Source organism: Ambystoma mexicanum, chromosome 2q (assembly GCF_040938575.1).
Source record: "Ambystoma mexicanum isolate Mex_15411 chromosome 2q, UKY_AmexF1_1, whole genome shotgun sequence".
NCBI lineage: Eukaryota > Metazoa > Chordata > Amphibia > Caudata > Ambystomatidae > Ambystoma > Ambystoma mexicanum.
In genome coordinates, this window is record NC_090924.1 from 334,528,101 (window position 1) to 334,547,073 (window position 18,973).

General features: G+C 44.9%; 1 protein-coding gene across 1 annotated transcript in view; it reads left to right on the forward strand.

The window, feature by feature from the left end:
• The window catches only part of RAB26 (RAB26, member RAS oncogene family), a 1,605,669-nt gene extending 1,595,057 nt beyond the window's left edge, over nt 1-10,612 (forward strand). The window contains exon 9 of the mRNA XM_069647333.1: nt 311-10,612. Coding sequence (XP_069503434.1) covers nt 311-413 — 103 coding nt within the window. The 3' untranslated portion in view covers nt 414-10,612. The remainder of the gene's footprint in view (nt 1-310) is intronic.
• The last annotated feature ends 8,361 nt before the right edge of the window (nt 10,613-18,973 follow it).

Below are 18,973 nucleotides of genomic sequence, written 5' to 3' on the forward strand. Positions count from 1 at the left end.
TCATTCTTTTGCAATAGGGCAAATATTGAATGGCATAAAACGGTAAATTGTGTGAGAATGTTGCTTAATGAAGACAGGTATCTAGCTTCATCTTACTGAATTTGAGCAACAAATGTTTTCTCTTGATTGTGAAATTCTTCATTCGACCAATTTAGTTCTTGCATTGAGTTTTTGGTGGCATTTCCAAAATGGTACAGGGTATTTGAAAACATTTCGCATATTCTGTTGTATTGCAAAATTGCTAAAAAACCGGAGAGTCTAGAAGTCAATTGCCGCAGCGTGACTGTCTGGTCTTGTCTTCCTGCACTAGGGAGCTGAAGCACCGCTCGATGAAGCTGCCCAACGAGCCTAAATTTAAACTCCACGACTACGTGAAGAAAGAAGTCAAGGGCTCCAGCTGCTGCCGATCCTAGTGCCGGTGGCGCCGCTGCCGCACGTGCAGAGACTGGTGAATGCCACCGCCACGCACCCGTGCAGGAACATTTCCCCCGCCGTGCATGTCCCTTCTTTGGTGTCTGTATAATTTGTCAAGTTTTGCAACGAGACACAATGAGCGAGTGGACATCAAGGCTTCTTTACTGTACGAAGATTGGATCCGGTCCACCTTAAAACCAGCCCAGAATCTGTGGGGAAAGCGCCCCGAGAGCACACAACTCTTGGCTTCTATGTCAGTCATGGTTACTGGGTTTCAGTTTCGGTCTTTGGACTGGCTAATGTCTTTTTTTTCCTTTTTCTTTTTGAGCGAGGTGGCGTGTAGTTCTGTAGTTGCAATGTATTTTTGTATTCCATGTTGAGTCTTTCAGAAAATTGATGTCGGGTTCAGCAACCAGAGCTGTGCCTGAGTCCAAAATCCTGGTCCGAGTCCTTCTTACTGTTGGCGCATTACCAATTAGCGGATGGACACAAAATGAGTACGAGGGTTGGGCGCGGACGTCAAGCAAATGTTGCCATGCCTCAAATTAGCCACAGGCTATGGAATTTGAAATGTCCCTCTAACGCCATGTCTGAGCTGTAGTCTGTGTGAAAGGAGCTGGTAGCTGCGTTGGTCAGCATCTGCACCTCAGGCCACAGCAAGGCCAAGAACTGGGTGGGCAGTGGGGTTCACAGAGGCACGCCTGCAGAGCAGTGCCAAAGAGGGAGAGCTCTGCGTTCTCTGTGAATTTTCTTATTTCTAGTTTCTAAAATCTTGTCATGATTTCTTTTTCTGTTGCTCAGGAAATCTTGCAGTGGTTAGATGCGCTGCAGGTCCGAATGCACGGACGGTGCTGTGGTTGAGCAGCGTACAAGGAGACCGTAGGAGAGAGGCGTAATTGTTTCTGTGCATTCACTTCCGGGGCAGTGGGGCGGGGGCGATGGGAGAAGGAAGGCATACTGCTAACCGGCCATCACATTTCGCGGCTTGTAATTGCTCCTGACACAGGCGAGCAGCAAATCTATATTGCTGAAGAATACTGACTTGTTCATTTTGTAACCTTATTGCTTCGTTGTGCGAAGGTTTTCCCTCAGGGGGATACTGGCAACTTGATAGCAAAGCACTGTACTGAAAGCACCGGAAATGCACTTCAGCGTGTTTGGGGAGCAGGCTTGAAAGCACGAAGCCGCCTGCCTTGCCCCTGCAAAACGCAGCCAACAAGCGCTCTTTTCTACAAGAGGAACAGCATTTACAAAGTCTGAATGCTATTAAACTGAACAGCTGATCCCATCACTAGGGTAAATACGGATGAAGGGGCTGAGGGAAAGCCCCATGTCACCGGTTGCTCCTTTATCCAGTTCTGGTCTTTCATCCAATAGCGGTTGGCATCTAGTAACTTCTTTGTCTATATTTAGAATGGAAAAATTGAAACTACAAATCCCAGCGTGCAAAGTGCTATTGTCTGGAAAGCCTGGACTGGCAAATATGCTTCTGATAACATGGGGCGTCCATCTGACAACTCTCATGAAAACTAAGCACATTAAATCAACTATTTCAAATACTGTGTAAATGTGTCTGTGCCCAGAAGAAGAGCCCTCACATGGCCTGGTGGCTTCTGGCAGATAGTGGCTCACTTGGCGCATGCGCATTGCTAAACATCACACACATATTCCCTGGATTTGAAGCTAAAGGTTAAACTGGAGACAAACAAATGTAAATATACCTTTTAATAAGGGGGTGCGGGGGTTCAGGTGTAACTGACAAAAAGAATGTAAGGGTCCAACCTTGACGCATATATCATTTATAGTGATATGTTTGTTCAGGAAATTGTATGTGGCGTGTCAGGACTTTTGTAGCCTTCACCATTGCTCTGATCCATACACCACCCACCATTTCCAGCCGGGCAGCCTTGGGCGCCCTAGTGGTTCAACCTGGCGCCAGGCACTTCTTATAGAAGCTTGTTAGGGCGGCTTGAAGAGGGGAATACATTGGAATGGGCGAGTAAAATGGCTGCCTGGGCAAGAGGACGGAGCTGAACCTACACATCCGTGGCATTAGGTGTCCCACTGGACCATTCTGAGATGGGAGACAAAAAAAGGAATATCCTTCAGAAGGGGGCATGTGGGCGGGCCACATTGCCAGCCCCAGCTTTGGTGAGCTTTACCCTCTGGAGGTTATTGCAAAGGTGAAGTTGGGTAAATCACATTAAGGTGAATTTCCACGCATCTATGAGGTCTCCTCCCACCTCGTGACAGACTTTGTGCAAAAGATTTAACATTTACCAAGAGCCTCTAACTATGGCGGTCAAATTTCCTTCAAGGGTTGGGACATTGGATGGTTTTTCTGAGGGTAACTAGATGCTTATCACTCTCGCAGAACTTCCGGGCAGTAAGAGCTTCTAACCACTGTGCTCCAATCCCCTTCAAGGGTTGGGTCATTGGGTGGTTTTCCTGAGGGTGACTAGATGCTTATCGCTTTCGCAGATCATCCGTGCAGTAAGAGCTTCTAACCACTGCGGTCCAATCCCCTTCAAGGGTTGAGTCATTGGGTGGTTTTCCTAATGGGTAACTAGATGCTTATCGCTTTCGCAGATCATCCGAGCAGTAAGAGCCTCTAACCACTGCAGTCCAATCTCCTTCAAGGGTTGGGTCATTGGGCAGTTTTCCTGAGGGTAATAAGATGCTTATCACTCTCGCAGAACTTCTGGGCAGTAAGAGCTTCTAACCACTGTGGTCCAATTCCCTTCAAGGGTTGAGACATTGGGTGGTTTTCCTGAGGGTAACAAGATGTTTATCACTTTCGCAGATCGTCCATGCAGTTAGAGCTTCTAACCACTGCAGTCCAATCCCCTTCAAGGGTTGGGTCATTGTGTGGTTTTCCTGAGGGTAACTAGATGCTTATCGCTTTTGCAGATCTTCCGGGCAGTAAGAGCTTCTAACCACTGTGGTCCAATCCCCTTCAAGGGTTGGGTCATTGGGTGGTTTTCCTGAGGGTAACTAGATGCTTATCGCTTTCGCAGATCTTCCGGGCAGTAAGAACTTCTAACCACTGTGGTCCAATCCCCTTCAAGGGTTGGGTCATTGGGTGGTTTTCCTGAGGGTAACTAGATGCTTATCGCTTTCGCAGATCATCCGAGCAGTAAGAGCCTCTAACCACTGCAGTCCAATCTCCTTCAAGGGTTGGGTCATTGGGCAGTTTTCCTGAGGGTAATAAGATGCTTATCACTCTCGCAGAACTTCTGGGCAGTAAGAGCTTCTAACCACTGTGGTCCAATCCCCTTCAAGGGTTGAGACATTGGGTGGTTTTCCTGAGGGTAACAAGATGTTTATCACTTTCGCAGATCGTCCATGCAGTTAGAGCTTCTAACCACTGCAGTCCAATCCCCTTCAAGGGTTGGGTCATTGTGTGGTTTTCCTGAGGGTAACTAGATGCTTATCGCTTTTGCAGATCTTCCGGGCAGTAAGAGCTTCTAACCACTGTGGTCCAATCCCCTTCAAGGGTTGGGTCATTGGGTGGTTTTCCTGAGGGTAACTAGATGCTTATCGCTTTCGCAGATCTTCCGGGCAGTAAGAACTTCTAACCACTGTGGTCCAATCCCCTTCAAGGGTTGGGTCATTGGGTGGTTTTCCTGAGGGTAACTAGATGCTTATCGCTTTCGCAGATCTTCCGGCAGTAAGAGCCTCTAACCACTGCAGGCTAATCTCCTTCAAGGGTTGGGGCATTGGGTGATTTTCCTGAGGGTAACTAGATGATTATCGCTTTCGCAGAACTTCCGGGCAGTAAGAGCTTCTAACCACTGTGGTCCAATCCCCTTCAAGGGTTGGGTCATTGGGTGGTTTTCCTGAGGGTAACTAGATGCTTATCGCTTTCGCAGATCTTCCGGGCAGTAAGAACTTCTAACCACTGTGGTCCAATCCCCTTCAAGGGTTGGGTCATTGGGTGGTTTTCCTGAGGGTAACTAGATGCTTATCGCTTTCGCAGATCTTCCGGGCAGTAAGAACTTCTAACCACTGTGGTCCAATCCCCTTCAAGGGTTGGGTCATTGGGTGGTTTTCCTGATGGTAACTAGATGCTTATCGCTTTCGCAGATCTTCCGGCAGTAAGAGCCTCTAACCACTGCAGGCTAATCTCCTTCAAGGGTTGGGGCATTGGGTGATTTTCCTGAGGATAACTAGATGATTATCGCTTTCGCAGAACTTCCGGGCAGTAAGAGCTTCTAACCACTGTGGTCCAATCCCCTTCAAGGGTTGGGTCATTGGGTGGTTTTCCTGAGGGTAACTAGATGCTTATCGCTTTCGCAGATCTTCCGGGCAGTAAGAACTTCTAACCACTGTGGTCCAATCCCCTTCAAGGGTTGGGTCATTGGGTGGTTTTCCTGAGGGTGACTAGATGCTTATCGCTTTCGCAGATCGTCCGAGCAGTAAGAGCCTCTAACCACTGCGGACCAATCTCCTTCGAGGGTTGGGACATTGGGTGGTTTTCCTGAGGGTCACTAGATGTTTATCACTTTCGCAGATCGTCCATGCAGTTAGAGCTTCTAACCACTGCGGTCCAATCCCCTTCAAGGGTTGGGTCATTGGGTGGTTTTCCTAAGGGGTAACTAGATGCTTATCGCTTTTGCAGATCTTCCGGGCAGTAAGAGCTTCTAACCACTGTGGTCCAATCCCCTTCAAGGGTTGGGTCATTGGGTGGTTTTCCTGAGGGTAACTAGATGCTTATCGCTTTCGCAGATCTTCTGGGCAGTAAGAACGTCTAACCACTGTGGTCCAATCCCCTTCAAGGGTTGGGTCATTGGGTGGTTTTCCTTAGGGTACCTAGATGCTTATCACTCTCGCAGAACTTCCGGGCAGTGCAGGAAAGTTGTGAGTAAGGTGACGAGGGAAGGCATTCAAGGTGCCATGGCTTACCTGGCGTAATCCATCTCCTCGTCACCTTTCTCACATCTAGGAGCGTGTACTCAATTGAGCATTGAAAGCCATAATCTCTCAGAATTAACCAGGCAAGCAGCAGAAATGATGTGTCATCCATGCTTATTTTTCCCAAGCAGTTCCAGATTTGTAATGCTACACTGAAATCATCACCATCGAGAGCGTCACAGAGTCAATGGTCAGCCCAACCTGTACCCTATACTGAGACAAAGGTAGAAGATGTAAAGCATGTTTCTGCCCTAAACATCCATCGGTGGAACCACAAAGTACTCTCTACGGGAGGCTGCCTCCCACCCCCCCTCCCCGTGTAGAACTGCCCTGGACCAAAGGTAGAAGGGAAAACTCATAGGCTTTCGAGAACAACTCCTGCATCCAATGACTTAACATTGCCAATGAAGGATTTAAACCTCTTCTCCTCTTTATATAAGAGAGTAAGAGATTGTCTGATTTCCGAGAGGGTTTGGTTCAGGAAAAAAACACCCCTTAAACCGCCCAATGCCCATAATATATTCAAGCGTGTAAGGCAGTTTCCTCCTCTGGAATGGCTGATGAGAATAACGTAGGAAGAATCGTGTCTGTTCGAGAGTAAAATGATGCATCCAGAGAGATTCTAGAATAAGTGGGGGTGAAAATCAGGGTTTCAAAAGAAAGCCAACCAAGGCCAGCATCCTGGAGAGCCTTTATGTGGGGAAAAGTGTGGGGGCGGGGGAGGCTCACTGATAGGCATTCAACACCAGAGGTGTATGCAGTGATTTAAAGGAGTTTTGCAAGATCAAGTGGGGCTCTAACAAGGGGGCATGGCCTAAGGGATGCATATTGCCTGAGGAAGGGCTGACTTCCCCTGCAAACAATACATATTAAGATCTGCAAACATGTATTTTGGGTAACTCTGCATGTTCTCGGGTGGTATTCTTGGCATCCAGTCTGGATATTGTAAATAAATCTATTTAGTTTGTACATAAATTGATGTCTGTAACAAAAAGTTTCCCTGACGCAATATATACACAATTCGATCAGTAAATAACTTACACTCATTGTGTAAATAATGTACAGAGGGGAGTAGATAAATAGAACGAATGTCGGTTCCTGGCTGCTTTGCATAAAATCAAAGAGCGTTTTGGGGACATGAGAATGACCATAAATGTTCACATTTGACAAATATGTCTCTTATAGTGATTCCAGCATGCAATCCTTCTGAGCACATACTGTACACTGGGTTTGGTGTTCATTTCCCTTGTTATAACACACAGCTTAATACTAAAGTGTCTGCAAACCGCATATACTCATTTGAACAGCCTTGGCTGTAAGGTGCAAGGTTGGGACTGTACTGCTTGAGCAGAGACTCATTTCTCCTTTCCCTAAATGCATTCCTTTCCCGGCTTCTAAATGGCTTGCAGTTCCCTGCAATTCTCAAATAGTGTGAGTTGCACACGCAGGAACATTGTGTGCCATCTGGGGGTCATTACGAGGTTGGAGGTAGCCATGGCGTTACTAGCGCAATGGCTACCCCATTACCGCATACCGGGTCCGGTTCCGTGAATGGGGAATTACCGGGCCATTCCAACCTTGGAGGACCCGGTATTTCCCCATTCAGGGAACCCATCCCCATTCCCATTCGAGCCCCCATAGGGCTCAATGGGAATGGGGACCATGCTAACAACGGGCCCGTTAATAACGGCCCCGTTGTTAGCATGCTGGTTCTTTAGAGGCTCCCACTAAGGGCGCCTGGTAAAACCAGCCGCCCTTAAGGGGGCCCCGCTAAAGAACCTCGTAATGCGGCGGTAAGGGGTTAATGGCACTGGCACCTTTACGGGCGCCGTTAACCCCTTACCACCAACCTCGTAATGGTGCAGACAGGGGCCACTTAAAGCTCTGGGGTAAGCCCAGGGAATAACAATTAACATTGTAGTCAGGATTAATACATGAGGACGTCTTTCAGCAAGTAACTCTTGCAGCACTGTCAGGCAGCCCGACGGTTTTCTAAAGGCCCGCTGCACCATAGACCAGGAATCCAACATCTTAGTGGCATCACAATGGTATGGCTGTCATGCGTCAGACAAACGTCACTGGAGGGACACCCAAGGTGTGTGGGTGCTCTATTAGTTGTGGCTCTCACAGAACGCAGAATTGCCTCCACCGATGGGCTTCACCTTAATAAGAACCGTCTCTCAACAGTAGGCGTGACATTCTGAGCTGGCAACATGGGAAAGCTGATCCGGGTGACGGGGGGCCTGTGGGGGGGGACATTTCTAACACCAGACGCTGAGTCAAAGACGGCTAGGATCCCGGGGGTGGCACTTTGCTATCTGGTAAACACAGAGGTCTGCCTACTTGAAAACCTTACAAAAGGTTTTTTGGCATACTGCAGGTTGGCACTAACTAGGACTTCCAAGCTCTGTGATGGTAAACGCCATAGCTGGACTTCACAGGCCCCAGGCCATGCCCCAAGTTGTTTCTTTGATGTCTTATCTCTTATTTTTGGGCTGGGGCAGTCATAAGTGTGAAATGGAGAGTGCTAATTGCACCCTTCCCTGACAAGTCACAGCTGACTGGCAAAGGGCCATTAGCACTCCAAAGCCCCTCATTCTGTCTATTCTGCACAGTAAATGCCTGCATCACATAAGCCTGAAATAGTGTAAGGCATGCACACTTGCACATTTTATTCAGAAGATGCCTGTGTGAAACAATTCTGTGATGTGAAAGCAATACACAGAGATGTCTGGTGGTCTTGTGCAGGTAGGAAATGTTCAAGCATCAGGGTGTTGTCATTGTTTACAGACTCCTTGATTTCGGGAAAAGGGGTGTTTCAAATGAATGTTGAAAACAAGTAAAGGGGGTGTTCTATAAAAATGGGGACGAGCATGGGTACAACTTTAAACTGAAAGTGCCACCACCGGGGCTAGAACCTTGGGGGCCAAAGGAGTACCACCAGAATGACTTCTGCCTTTTACTTCCTGATTTTGGAAAACTCCTATCAGTGGAAAAAGAGGAAATCCAGAGTGCCTGGTGCTTGACCACGGCAGGGGCAGTGCCTGTATGCCATATGCGTGATGATGTGAGGTCCTGGAGCAGAACACAGAGGCCAGGGCATTGCTCTATCCAAGGCAGAATACAAGGGGTGATGCCAATATCCTGCTGAATCTGTTGGCCCAGATCTTGCAAATTTGCCGCACCTGAGCAGAGTATCAGATCCGATACTTCTGAAAATGACGCAACCTTTCTCCCTACTTGATGGCTAATTCTATAGGAAAGGGCGCCTGGTTATGTCCCTGCTCTACCCTGATGGGCGAACATTTATATAATACAATTGAGCAAGGTCATGGGAACCCACACACAGAGAGGAAACTCTAAACCTGACAGTCAACAGACGAACAAATAGTGGCAACGACTACTGCATGTGATTCAATTTTAATGCATCAGAGCATATGTTGCATATATATAGGGAAGGAACATAGGACATTAAATAAAATACATACAATTGCACTATCTTACCTCATGTTATCCCCCACAAGGGACCATAGAGATTGTAATTGCTGAGAAACTCGTCCAAAAGAAGTCATTTTGGCACATGTATTTGTATACTGTTTTATGTACCTTGTATATATTTTATTGAATGTCCTATGTTCGCCCTACTTGATGGCTGACCTTTGCCTCTGCTAGAAAATGTCCGTATAGACAAAGGCAGAGGAGTATGTGGAGGCGCTGGGAAAAAGCACGAGGCCTTGATAATCGCCTGAAGTTCAAGTCCCTTCCAAGACCTTTGTGACCTTTTGGAAGCCATTGTCCATGGGCAGCTTGATCTTGCAAGCTGGGGAGCCGGACAGTCCAGCGGTACCCACATTTCCAGGTTCTTCGACAGAAGCCAACACTGTAACCTTTCCTTGACCTCTGTAGGGACTGAGATTATGGATCCTGAATCCATGGTCTTTAAATCTCCGTCCAAGAGAACATGGTTCGCTTGCGGCTAAAGGTGTGCACGCCGCAGTCTGAACTTCTGCATTATTCCAGGTCAAAGAGAAACTGCCCGGATGTCTGTGGCAAAAGTGAACGCTGTAAAGACCAATGATTGGGCTGGAAGCAGGTGGGGTTGTTTGTTTTGTGAGGTTTTAAAAAAAAACTATCTTAAAGTAACTTGCACAGCTTTCCTGAGATCTGTGCCGCAAGGGTGAACATGTGTGAGCCAGTCATCAAGGTGCAGTCTACCCTCCAGATGTTGAAGCACGACAAACATTGCCACATTTTCTGTAAACATTCTGGGCACTCCTTGAACCTTAACTGCAAGACTTTGTATTGACCAAGCTCCCTGAAAGCAGCAACATCTCTGGTGAGTGCAATGGATTAGTACAGGGTGATGTAGGCATGAGACAGGCATTTGCCAGGCAATGCCATAACTATACTGACATGGCAATAGCTGGAAAATAGTGTGAGTACCTGTGCATAAGGTGTCAGTGCATGGCAAATGCCTATCTATTACCAATACACAAGCCAAAACTGTTGCCATCACCAATGCTTGTTTTTAAAAAGGACTACAGTGCAAGGAACAGATGCAAGGACACACATATTGATAATAAATCAAGTAACTGAACGCAAACTTGATTACGACATTTTTATTACACACAGAGCTAAATTTAGGTCATTACCTCTTAGGAGAGTGCGTAGAAATAAAACTGCCATATATGGCACAAACCTTACTGGGCCTGATTCACAGAGCGTTTTCCTATGGGATTGCACCATTAAAAACACTTACGTGAATCAGGCCCACTGAGTGATTAAGTTAACTCAAAGAGAACCCTGGAAGGTGTGTCTTTGTGCCAGTAGTGGGTGGGAGTGGCCATGGACGGTCAATGAGGGAGCGGAAGCCCCAAACAAATAAGAGGCTGCGTGTGCATAACACATCCCATTGCCCTCTTATCTATACTCCAGTGCAATAGTTTCAGCTTATTAGTGGTGCTAAAGTGCCACCCAATCACCAAAACTAAACAAAAAGATCGAATCACTCTCACAGTTCCAAGAGTCTAACTGGCCAGGAAGCCAAAAGGTGGGCCAGAGTGGTAAGGGCGTAAGGCAAGAAAAAAAAGGTTAACTCTCTTGTACAATCTGCAAAAAGATGGGGGAAGGACGACCTCACAGATGTGAAGAATAACTAATGCTTGGTATGTCTGACATATTTATGGGGAAGCAATGTCACTTCTTAAGATTGCCAAAATTGTTATCAAGAATATGCTGCAAAAATGTTTATATGTTGCTTACAAATAAAAGATTTAAAAAGTAACCGAGATTTTCTTTTAAAGCACATGCATGTGTCAGGGTCATGAGTGACTTAGGAAGAACCCTTTCACTTTGCAGCACACGTCACCCGGGAAAACGAATCTACTGATTACAGCTTTTCTTAAATGTACATTAGTGTTTAGTACTTTTCCCTGATCCTATTATTTATGTACTTAGTAAAATGCAAGTGAAGCGGTTTTGAGAATTTCGGACCGGACTATGTTGTTGTAACAAAAATAAAGTTGAAGTAATACGCCAGTAGACAGGTAAGTACTTTCTGCAAAAGTCTTCATTGTCAAAGGAGGCCCTCCTGCTCGGTAGGTTGTGCCGCTCCTCTCGTGAACACGCACAGTGCCTCATTACATACACATGAGCATGGAATGTTATCAGATTGTGAGTTGGCTGGGGGAGCGGACAGCATGTTATGATGCCAGGGGCTGAGAGCCCGGTCACCTCTAAGCAAGCGGACATAGAAAAGATAGCGCCTGGCACATGTTTGCACAGACTGTTGAACTGTAACATGTTTATGTCTATAGTTAGTCATGGTGTGCAAAAGAATGTCATAATATAATTGCCATTGTAACTAATATATATCACAGTGGGCCTAATTACGAGTGCCGGTCCGGTAACAACGCTGCCAGTAAGCCTACCGGCACCGTTGTTACAGGACCGGCACACTCCGAGTCTGTGGGTGGCTGCCGTCCTGCCAGGCCTGACCCGGTGGGCGGGACGGCAGCCACCCGCAGACTTTCCGGGAAGCACCGGCACCATTAGCAACGGCGCCGGTGCTTCCGTCATCCCCATTGAGTCCTATGGGAGTGGGGATTAACATGTTCTTGGCGCCTGATTTCCAGGAACACCGGCGTCAGTGTTTCCGTGGAGCCAGGTGCCGGAAAAATGCACGAGTCCGGCAACAGCCGGCCGGTTTTACCGGCACGGCTACTGCTGGACTCGTAATGAGGTCAAATAATTTCATAGCTAAAGGTTTATGAAAACATCTAAGTACATATAACACACCTCCCTCCCTTTGCACATATAAACAACGTTGTAAGCATCATCGTGTTACCTGATTCTTTGACGTGGAATCTTACATTCGCCCCATATGCATCGTCTTCTAACACAACCTCATTGTCTAACACCTTGTCGACCCTCATGGGCCCATAATACTTGCTCTCACCTTTTAGAACACCCGTTGGTCTCGGCACCCAAACCCGATCACCAGTGTTTACTCTGGTGAGTCTTGCATGGCATTTATTGTCATGTGATCTCTTCATTTCATTATTTTTATTTTCATCTCTTTCCTTTAATTCTTTCTCATCCCACTCCACGGACTGCATTCTTCCTAGCCATGGGGGGCCACTCATATTTGCAGCTTACCTCCTTCTTAAGGTTTCAAATGGAATGAGACCAGTGGTTGAACGAGGTGCAAGCCTGTACCCCTCTACTAATTTATAGATGTCCTCTCCCCACACTCTGCCAGAACTGATAGACATGCGAACAGTTTGCATGAGGTGTGCGGTTGAATCGTTCAACTATCCCATTGATGCAGAGATGAAAGACGGATGCCTTATGGTGTTCCTTAAAGAATGTTTTCAGAATCCTTGATGTGAATTGCACACCATTATCTGTTAATATCCTACACGGAATACCCTCCCTTTGGAAAATATGGTCCAGAAAATAGCCACCGCCCCAGAATCCGCTTCTGACACACATTCAATTTCCACCCAAATCTACAGGGACTATTACATACTTTTTAGTACCACCCCCGCGACATTATTGCTCCTAAAATGTCTAATGCAGCATATTCCCAGGGAAGACTGGAGAATTCCAAATGTTTGAGGGGTTGAACCCAGGTTTTTTAAAACTTGTCAGAAGATGAGCAAGAGGGGCATTCTTGAATCATCTCCTCCACCCCACCATCTAACCCCGGCCGCCAGTAGTCTGCTCTTAATCTACCCTTGGTTTTGGACATACCAAGATGCCCAGCGTGAGCAAGTTCCAACAGTTTCCTTCTTATTCCCACCGGGGGCACAATATGGTCGGAGCGAACAACACCATCTTCCTCAGCAGATAACCCATATTTCACTCCATGAAAGGCAATGTAACCTTTTTCAGGTAACCGCCCTGACCAACCAGACAAGATGAAATCTTTGATTTCCTTTAATGACTGATCATATCTAAGGCTTTGCCCTGTTCGTCTTGTAACACAGAATCTTCACAAACCCAAAAGATATAATGAATGATGTCTTCAGCGTCATCATCATTACTGTTCACTGTGTTCCTTGACAAAAAGTCTGCAATTACATTGTCTTTGTCAGAGACATGTCTAATTTCAAAATCATGGTCCCGTACTACAGTCACCCAATTCGTTATACATCAGGAAACCCCATCTAAGTCCTTGGATGTAAAAAACAGATGCCATGGGTTTATGATCTGTAAGTACAGCAAATCCCCTCCCCCACAAGAAGGCTCTCCTTTTATCGCCCAAATAACAGATAATTCTTCTTTATCAATTTCTGAGTCTCTTACCTTGGTTTCCTTCAGTGTCCTTGAAGCAAAGGCAATCACATATCCTATAGCTTTGGCTATTTGCATGGGTACCGCTCCTAAGCGAGTGCCGCTTGCATCAGTCATCACATATGTTTCTTTGGTTGCATCAAATGCACCCAGAATGGGAGCATTTGAAATGTCTTGCTTAATACTTGTAAATTCCTTATCGCACTCTCGTGGCAACTCAGAGTCAACCCCTTTCTTACATAGAGCTTAAATGTATAGGCACTTATCAGAAAACATACGTATGAATCTGGCATAATATTGAGCAACTCAAAAGACATGACCGTGTGTTTGCCCTTTGGAGGTCCAATTTGCATGATGGCTTTAACCAGTCCCTCCCTAGATGCCACACCCTCAGCAGATAATCTGTGTCCTAAGTAGTTACCTGGGGCAGCTAAATCCTGCCAAACAGAGTTTATTCAACAGCACCTTGCGTTTGCTATCATGGTCTTCCAATGATGAAGCCATCTCTAAGATGTCATCTTGATAGTAGACGACCCCATCTAAGTCCCCCAAGACATCTTTAATTGCCCTCTGGAAGAAGGAAGCAGCAGAAATCAGTCCAAATGGCATCCTTTTGAATCTAAAGGTGCCTTCATGAGTTATGAATGTGGTGAGATCTCTAGATTCAGAATGTAATTTGTTTTGGTGATATGCCGATGCCAGGTCTAAAGTTGAAGAAATATTGGCCGCAGCAGTGAGACTGATGATTATCTCATCAAAGTTTGGGAGTGGGAAGCGATCCACAATGACATTTTTAAGAGATCTTAAATCAATGCATAAGCGGGCACTGCCATTGGGCTTTCTTACACCACCACCGGAGAGCACCATTCAACCGTTTCAACCGGTTCTATAATGCCTTCATGAATTATTATTTTTTATTTCTTTGGTGTTCTCTTCTCTCAGAACCAGAGGTATGCATCCTAATTTGGCCACAAGAGGACTGTCATCTTTTCTCAATCTGCTTCTGTGACACCTTGCTTTGAGACATCCTAGTTCTTGCGGAAAACATCAGATAGACAGTCATCTTGTCCTGAACTAACAGTGGCTACACTACCCAGTATTTTCGGGTTTATGGTCAGTCCCATATCACTCTGTTGATGCCAAGCTAAGAGACACTCACCTTTGTCAGACACATATGTTTTAGCTTTGATTAATTTGTTTTTGCATTCAAGTTAAGCCACAAAACAACCCAGCATTGTGATCTTGGAGCCATCATACGCACTTGCCTTAATGAGTGAGGGTGTCAAGCTGGCATTAGAAAATTTACTTTGCCACGTTTCTTTATTTATTATGGTATAGTCTGACCCAGAATCAATTAGTATTCTAACTCCAACACTGTCTATTAGAATGAATTAATGTGTGTTTCTGTTTAGACGTTTGGTTGGGTCAACCTCACAGACAGACCAGGACACACTAGCATCAATGCATTCACAGTAATTGGCATCCGAAATCTCTTTTACACCGTTGCAGGATAGATTCTGGCAACATCTGGCAAAGTGTCCCTTTTTCCCACACTTACTGCTTGTAACCTGGTGGACTGGACATTCAGGATCATTTGCCAGATGGGACATACTGCCACACCTAAAGCATGGCCTAGTTTTATTGAGTATGCTGTAAGATTTTCTGGAGTCACTATTATCAGCATTTTTGTTTTTTGTTTTATATAACTTGATTTGTGAACCAGAGCATTTCTTTCTTACAAGTTTCTTGACCTTGTGTACAGAGATAGCATGTATGCTAGCCTTGTCATCCAATTATTTTACACAGGCCATCATGTGCTCTAACTTTTTGGCTATCTTCAGAACCTCATCTAAAGTAGGGTCACCCCTCGCCCAGATCTCCTCCCTTATTTTGGCTTCTTTTACCCTTAACATAAATTGATCCCTGATGAGCTCATCAAAGGATGAGCCAACATTACATTTGTTTGGAAGCTCTCTAAGAGCAGTTATGATGTTTTCTATTGACCCCTCTTTAGCATGTTCTCTGGTGCTAAAATGGTAGCACTGAACAATAATACCAATCTTCTTTTCAGACTCTTTAGAATGCGCCTACCCTTGTATCCCAAACAATGCATATGGAGGGCCCTGTGGCTCTCCATATTTTTTCATAAAATATTTGTAAGGTGCCTATGCAGCAAATGGTGTTTCAAGGACCAACAAGACAAAAAAGGGCGACGGGGAGGACAAGGGCGAGAGATACAATAATGGTCCTACTAGGCCTTGAGACATTCGAATCGTGCAAGTGCAGAACAATAGGTGCGATGTGCGGGGACAGTCTGCACAAAAAGTGAAATGCTAAGGTGGGATGGGAAAAGGGTGAAGAGTGCTTCAGTTACTTCATGACTTAGTATTTTCATATTGTTTAAGCATAGGTTCATATATCTTCTTCATGTCATCACTTTGTCCTTGTCAGATTCCATTTACCGTCCATCCACTATCTTCACGGATGCATTCTGACATCTTGGCAGGCAACATCCTGCTATGTAACATTCTTCCATACAACATCCTTCCACACTTTCAGTCCAGGGGTACATTCTGTATGGCTGACTCAGTGCATAACACTTCTCATACACCCGATGCGGTATAGGAATGATCCAGGGGGTCCCACCTATAGCTTTTCTCTGACTGTTCCAATATGATGGTGGTGAGGGGGCAGGGACTGGTAGGATAGCGCCTACCTGCTCCTCTACATTCCCACCTCTGACCCATTTTTCAACCAAATTCTCTTCTTCCATTGCCCTTATCTCCTCTTCATCATTTACCAGCATTGTTTCATCATTCTGCTTTTTTTAGGGATCCAAATCTTTGTCACCACCCTCAGGTGTCCTGTGTTCTTTATGTGTTCATCCACACTCCAAGGTGTGTGGCAGCACTCTCCAGATGGTGAGCAGAATATCCAACATCCCACATATCTTTTCTGATCCTTAGGATAATAAAACCTGGTTCCTGGAGGTTCAAGAGTGTTTTTCTTTTATATTGTCACAGGTACAGGAATCATTTGCCATCTGCTTGCCCGTTCCAGCATCAATGTCAATCATTATCCTCATCCCAATAGCTATCTTGGCTGTCTTCTTGACTTGTCCCACAGTGATTCTCATGAGACAGAATCCTAGCAACACGAACACTAGTATTGCTCCCAGTATTTTGAAAGCATTTGCTAGCCAAGTTTGAATCCATGAGAACCAATCATCATCTTCAATTTTGTCTATGTCTTTCACCATCTTTGTGTGCAACGTTGTCAAAATAGTTATTGCTTCTGTCAGAGTTCCATTCCCGTCGTCATGGGCAGGTTTAAATGTACAGCAAGAAGGGCTGATCTTTACGCAAACGCCTCCTTCCATTGTTGTAATTAAGTCCAGAACATACCTGTCCTGGGGCGCCGTAAGCCTGAACGCCCTCATTTCTTCTTGAATCGTATTAAATCCTTTTATTGCCGAATGTATTGTTTGCAGCAGCTCCCATATGGTAATATAGAACCACTTGGCATTTGTTGCAGCCTGGAATCCTGGCATGAATATAGATCTAAGTATTACTGCTGTTTGGCTAAACAGTTTAAGTTAATCTGGAATGTCATATTTAGCATCGTCTGATTTTGCTGAAAAATAATTCTCTCTCTTTTAACGATAGAGACTGAACAATCTTTTCTTTCTCAAGTGTGCATCCATCTTCGGGAAATGTATTGTCTGCCAGTCCCTTTGTGGTACTACCAAGGCTGGTATACTTATTAGTACCAATGAGCACACTCCTCCCCACTTTGGTGGTAACTTCATATATGCTCTAGATCCGCCAGCCCAATAGTGATCCATTAATACTGCTGTTCCTTCCTTCATGCCTGGAACATCAAAAATTCGACCGCATTTGAGATTTTATCCTACTTTCACTGTGCCATTGTGTCTGAACCATAAGGACACATCTTTCAGACGTAGTATTTGCAGGGGTCCCCCCTCATCGACCCACGGTAGCAATCTTGCAGTCTTAGGCCACTGACCTTTACATTTTGTTTTCTGCATTTATCACGACTGCTTCCCATTGTCTGGTTAGTGCTGCTTTGCACACACTCAATCCTTCAGCCCATCCTTCAGGAGTAAGTACTGTTCCTTTTATTCATAGTTAGCCTCTTTCCCAGCATTGTCGTCTGTCCTCCCCAGTCTTGTCTTCACATTTCAGCATATTATTTTCTTGTCGTAATTCCTGCTCCATTTATTCCAGGCTGTTCATATTTCATTATTCTATGTTTCATTTCTTGCTTTTCTCTTGACTTTGTATCTTGTACATAATAGTCTTGTCTTGACAAGGTTGCTTTATTTGCCCATACTATGGATGCTGTCCTGCTTTGAAATTCTCCTCTGGCCAGGCAAAGTGAAACACGCGTTTGGCGGTGTGCCTTTTTCACTAAAACCTAAGTAACTATGAATATTTTAGATGTTCCCAAAGCGTAAATTAGAAGGGAACACACATAACAACTTTCGTCTGAGGTTCTCCTTCCCATCTTTTGCATGTGTTAGTACCATAAATTATTTTTTAACTGAGCCGAATTATCAAGGTATGGAATTATGTCTTCCTGGTTGTCTTCCACATCCCTTTTAAATCGCCTCCTAGTTACATTGTAAAACAGGCTGTCTGTGCCGTTAGTGGGGACAATAATAGATGTTTCATTAATACCTTCAATATCAGTACTACCTTTTGCCACATTTTGAATTGCCATAATAATAAGGAGTAAAATACAAATCACAAGACCCATAAGAATCAACATTAATATTCCATGAAAACCTATTGACCATCTGGATGACAATGTTATATTCACTTTAATGTGCACATTTGTTAGCTACTTTTTAATCACTTCTATATCAAAAACTGGAGTATTTCTGCAATTGTCACTCTACATACAATGCAGTTGTTTTTTGGGTCTTCCAAAAAGGTAATAATGTTTATTCCTCTTTCAGCTAGAGATGGATAAGTCTGCAATCCGTAGGAAAAAAGAAAAGATACAAATGGAAATACTAGTGTTACTACAGGTATCATAAATGGTAGTTCATACTCTTTTTTTCAAGGTCCGGACTCTTTCCTCATTGTCCTTTAAATTCTGTCCAAAGGGAGTGTTCCAAGGTAGCTGCAAGTCTATTTTCTCTTTGTCAAATCTGGAACTCAATCACCTTTAGTTGATTTCAACAATATGTTAAACCGTAGTCTATAGTGCTTGTGTGCACTTCATTCTCCTTGTTCTCATTCCTAGCCATTTGGCAGGTCAGCATACATGGAACTACTTGTCTTGCTTCTCTTGGGGTGCTTTTGGGAGGGGCCGATGTTTCACCTTTATATGGTTTGATGTCGTGTAGATGTAGCCACGCTTTTTATCCCTTCAATTTCACGGAAGTAGGGCTTGCTTCCTCTACCTCGTAAGGGCCCTCAAGACGAAGAGTGCTCCAGGTGCACATGAATTCTTGCACGAACACCTGTCCTTCGGGATACAGTTTTTGGGGTTTGAGCAAATCTTCTGTTACCTGGGATTGATTGTTGCTATTGCTTCTTTTTGATCCCTCCCTCTGGTTTTTGATCTGTTGAGACATGAAAGAAATTCTTGCAATCAGTGTTGTTAAATATTCATGCAGCTCGTGACCTAATGCCCTCCTTACACTATCAACATCAGTTCTTATCCTAGTTTGAGGAGTCAATGGGGTTCTCATACAACATCCAGTCACCAACTCATGAGGAGTCAAATGGTGATCTGAACCAGGTTGATTTCTTAATGCAAACAAAGCAAGGGGCAGACAATGCAACCACTTTATTTTCAAAGTTATTTTAATCTTGGC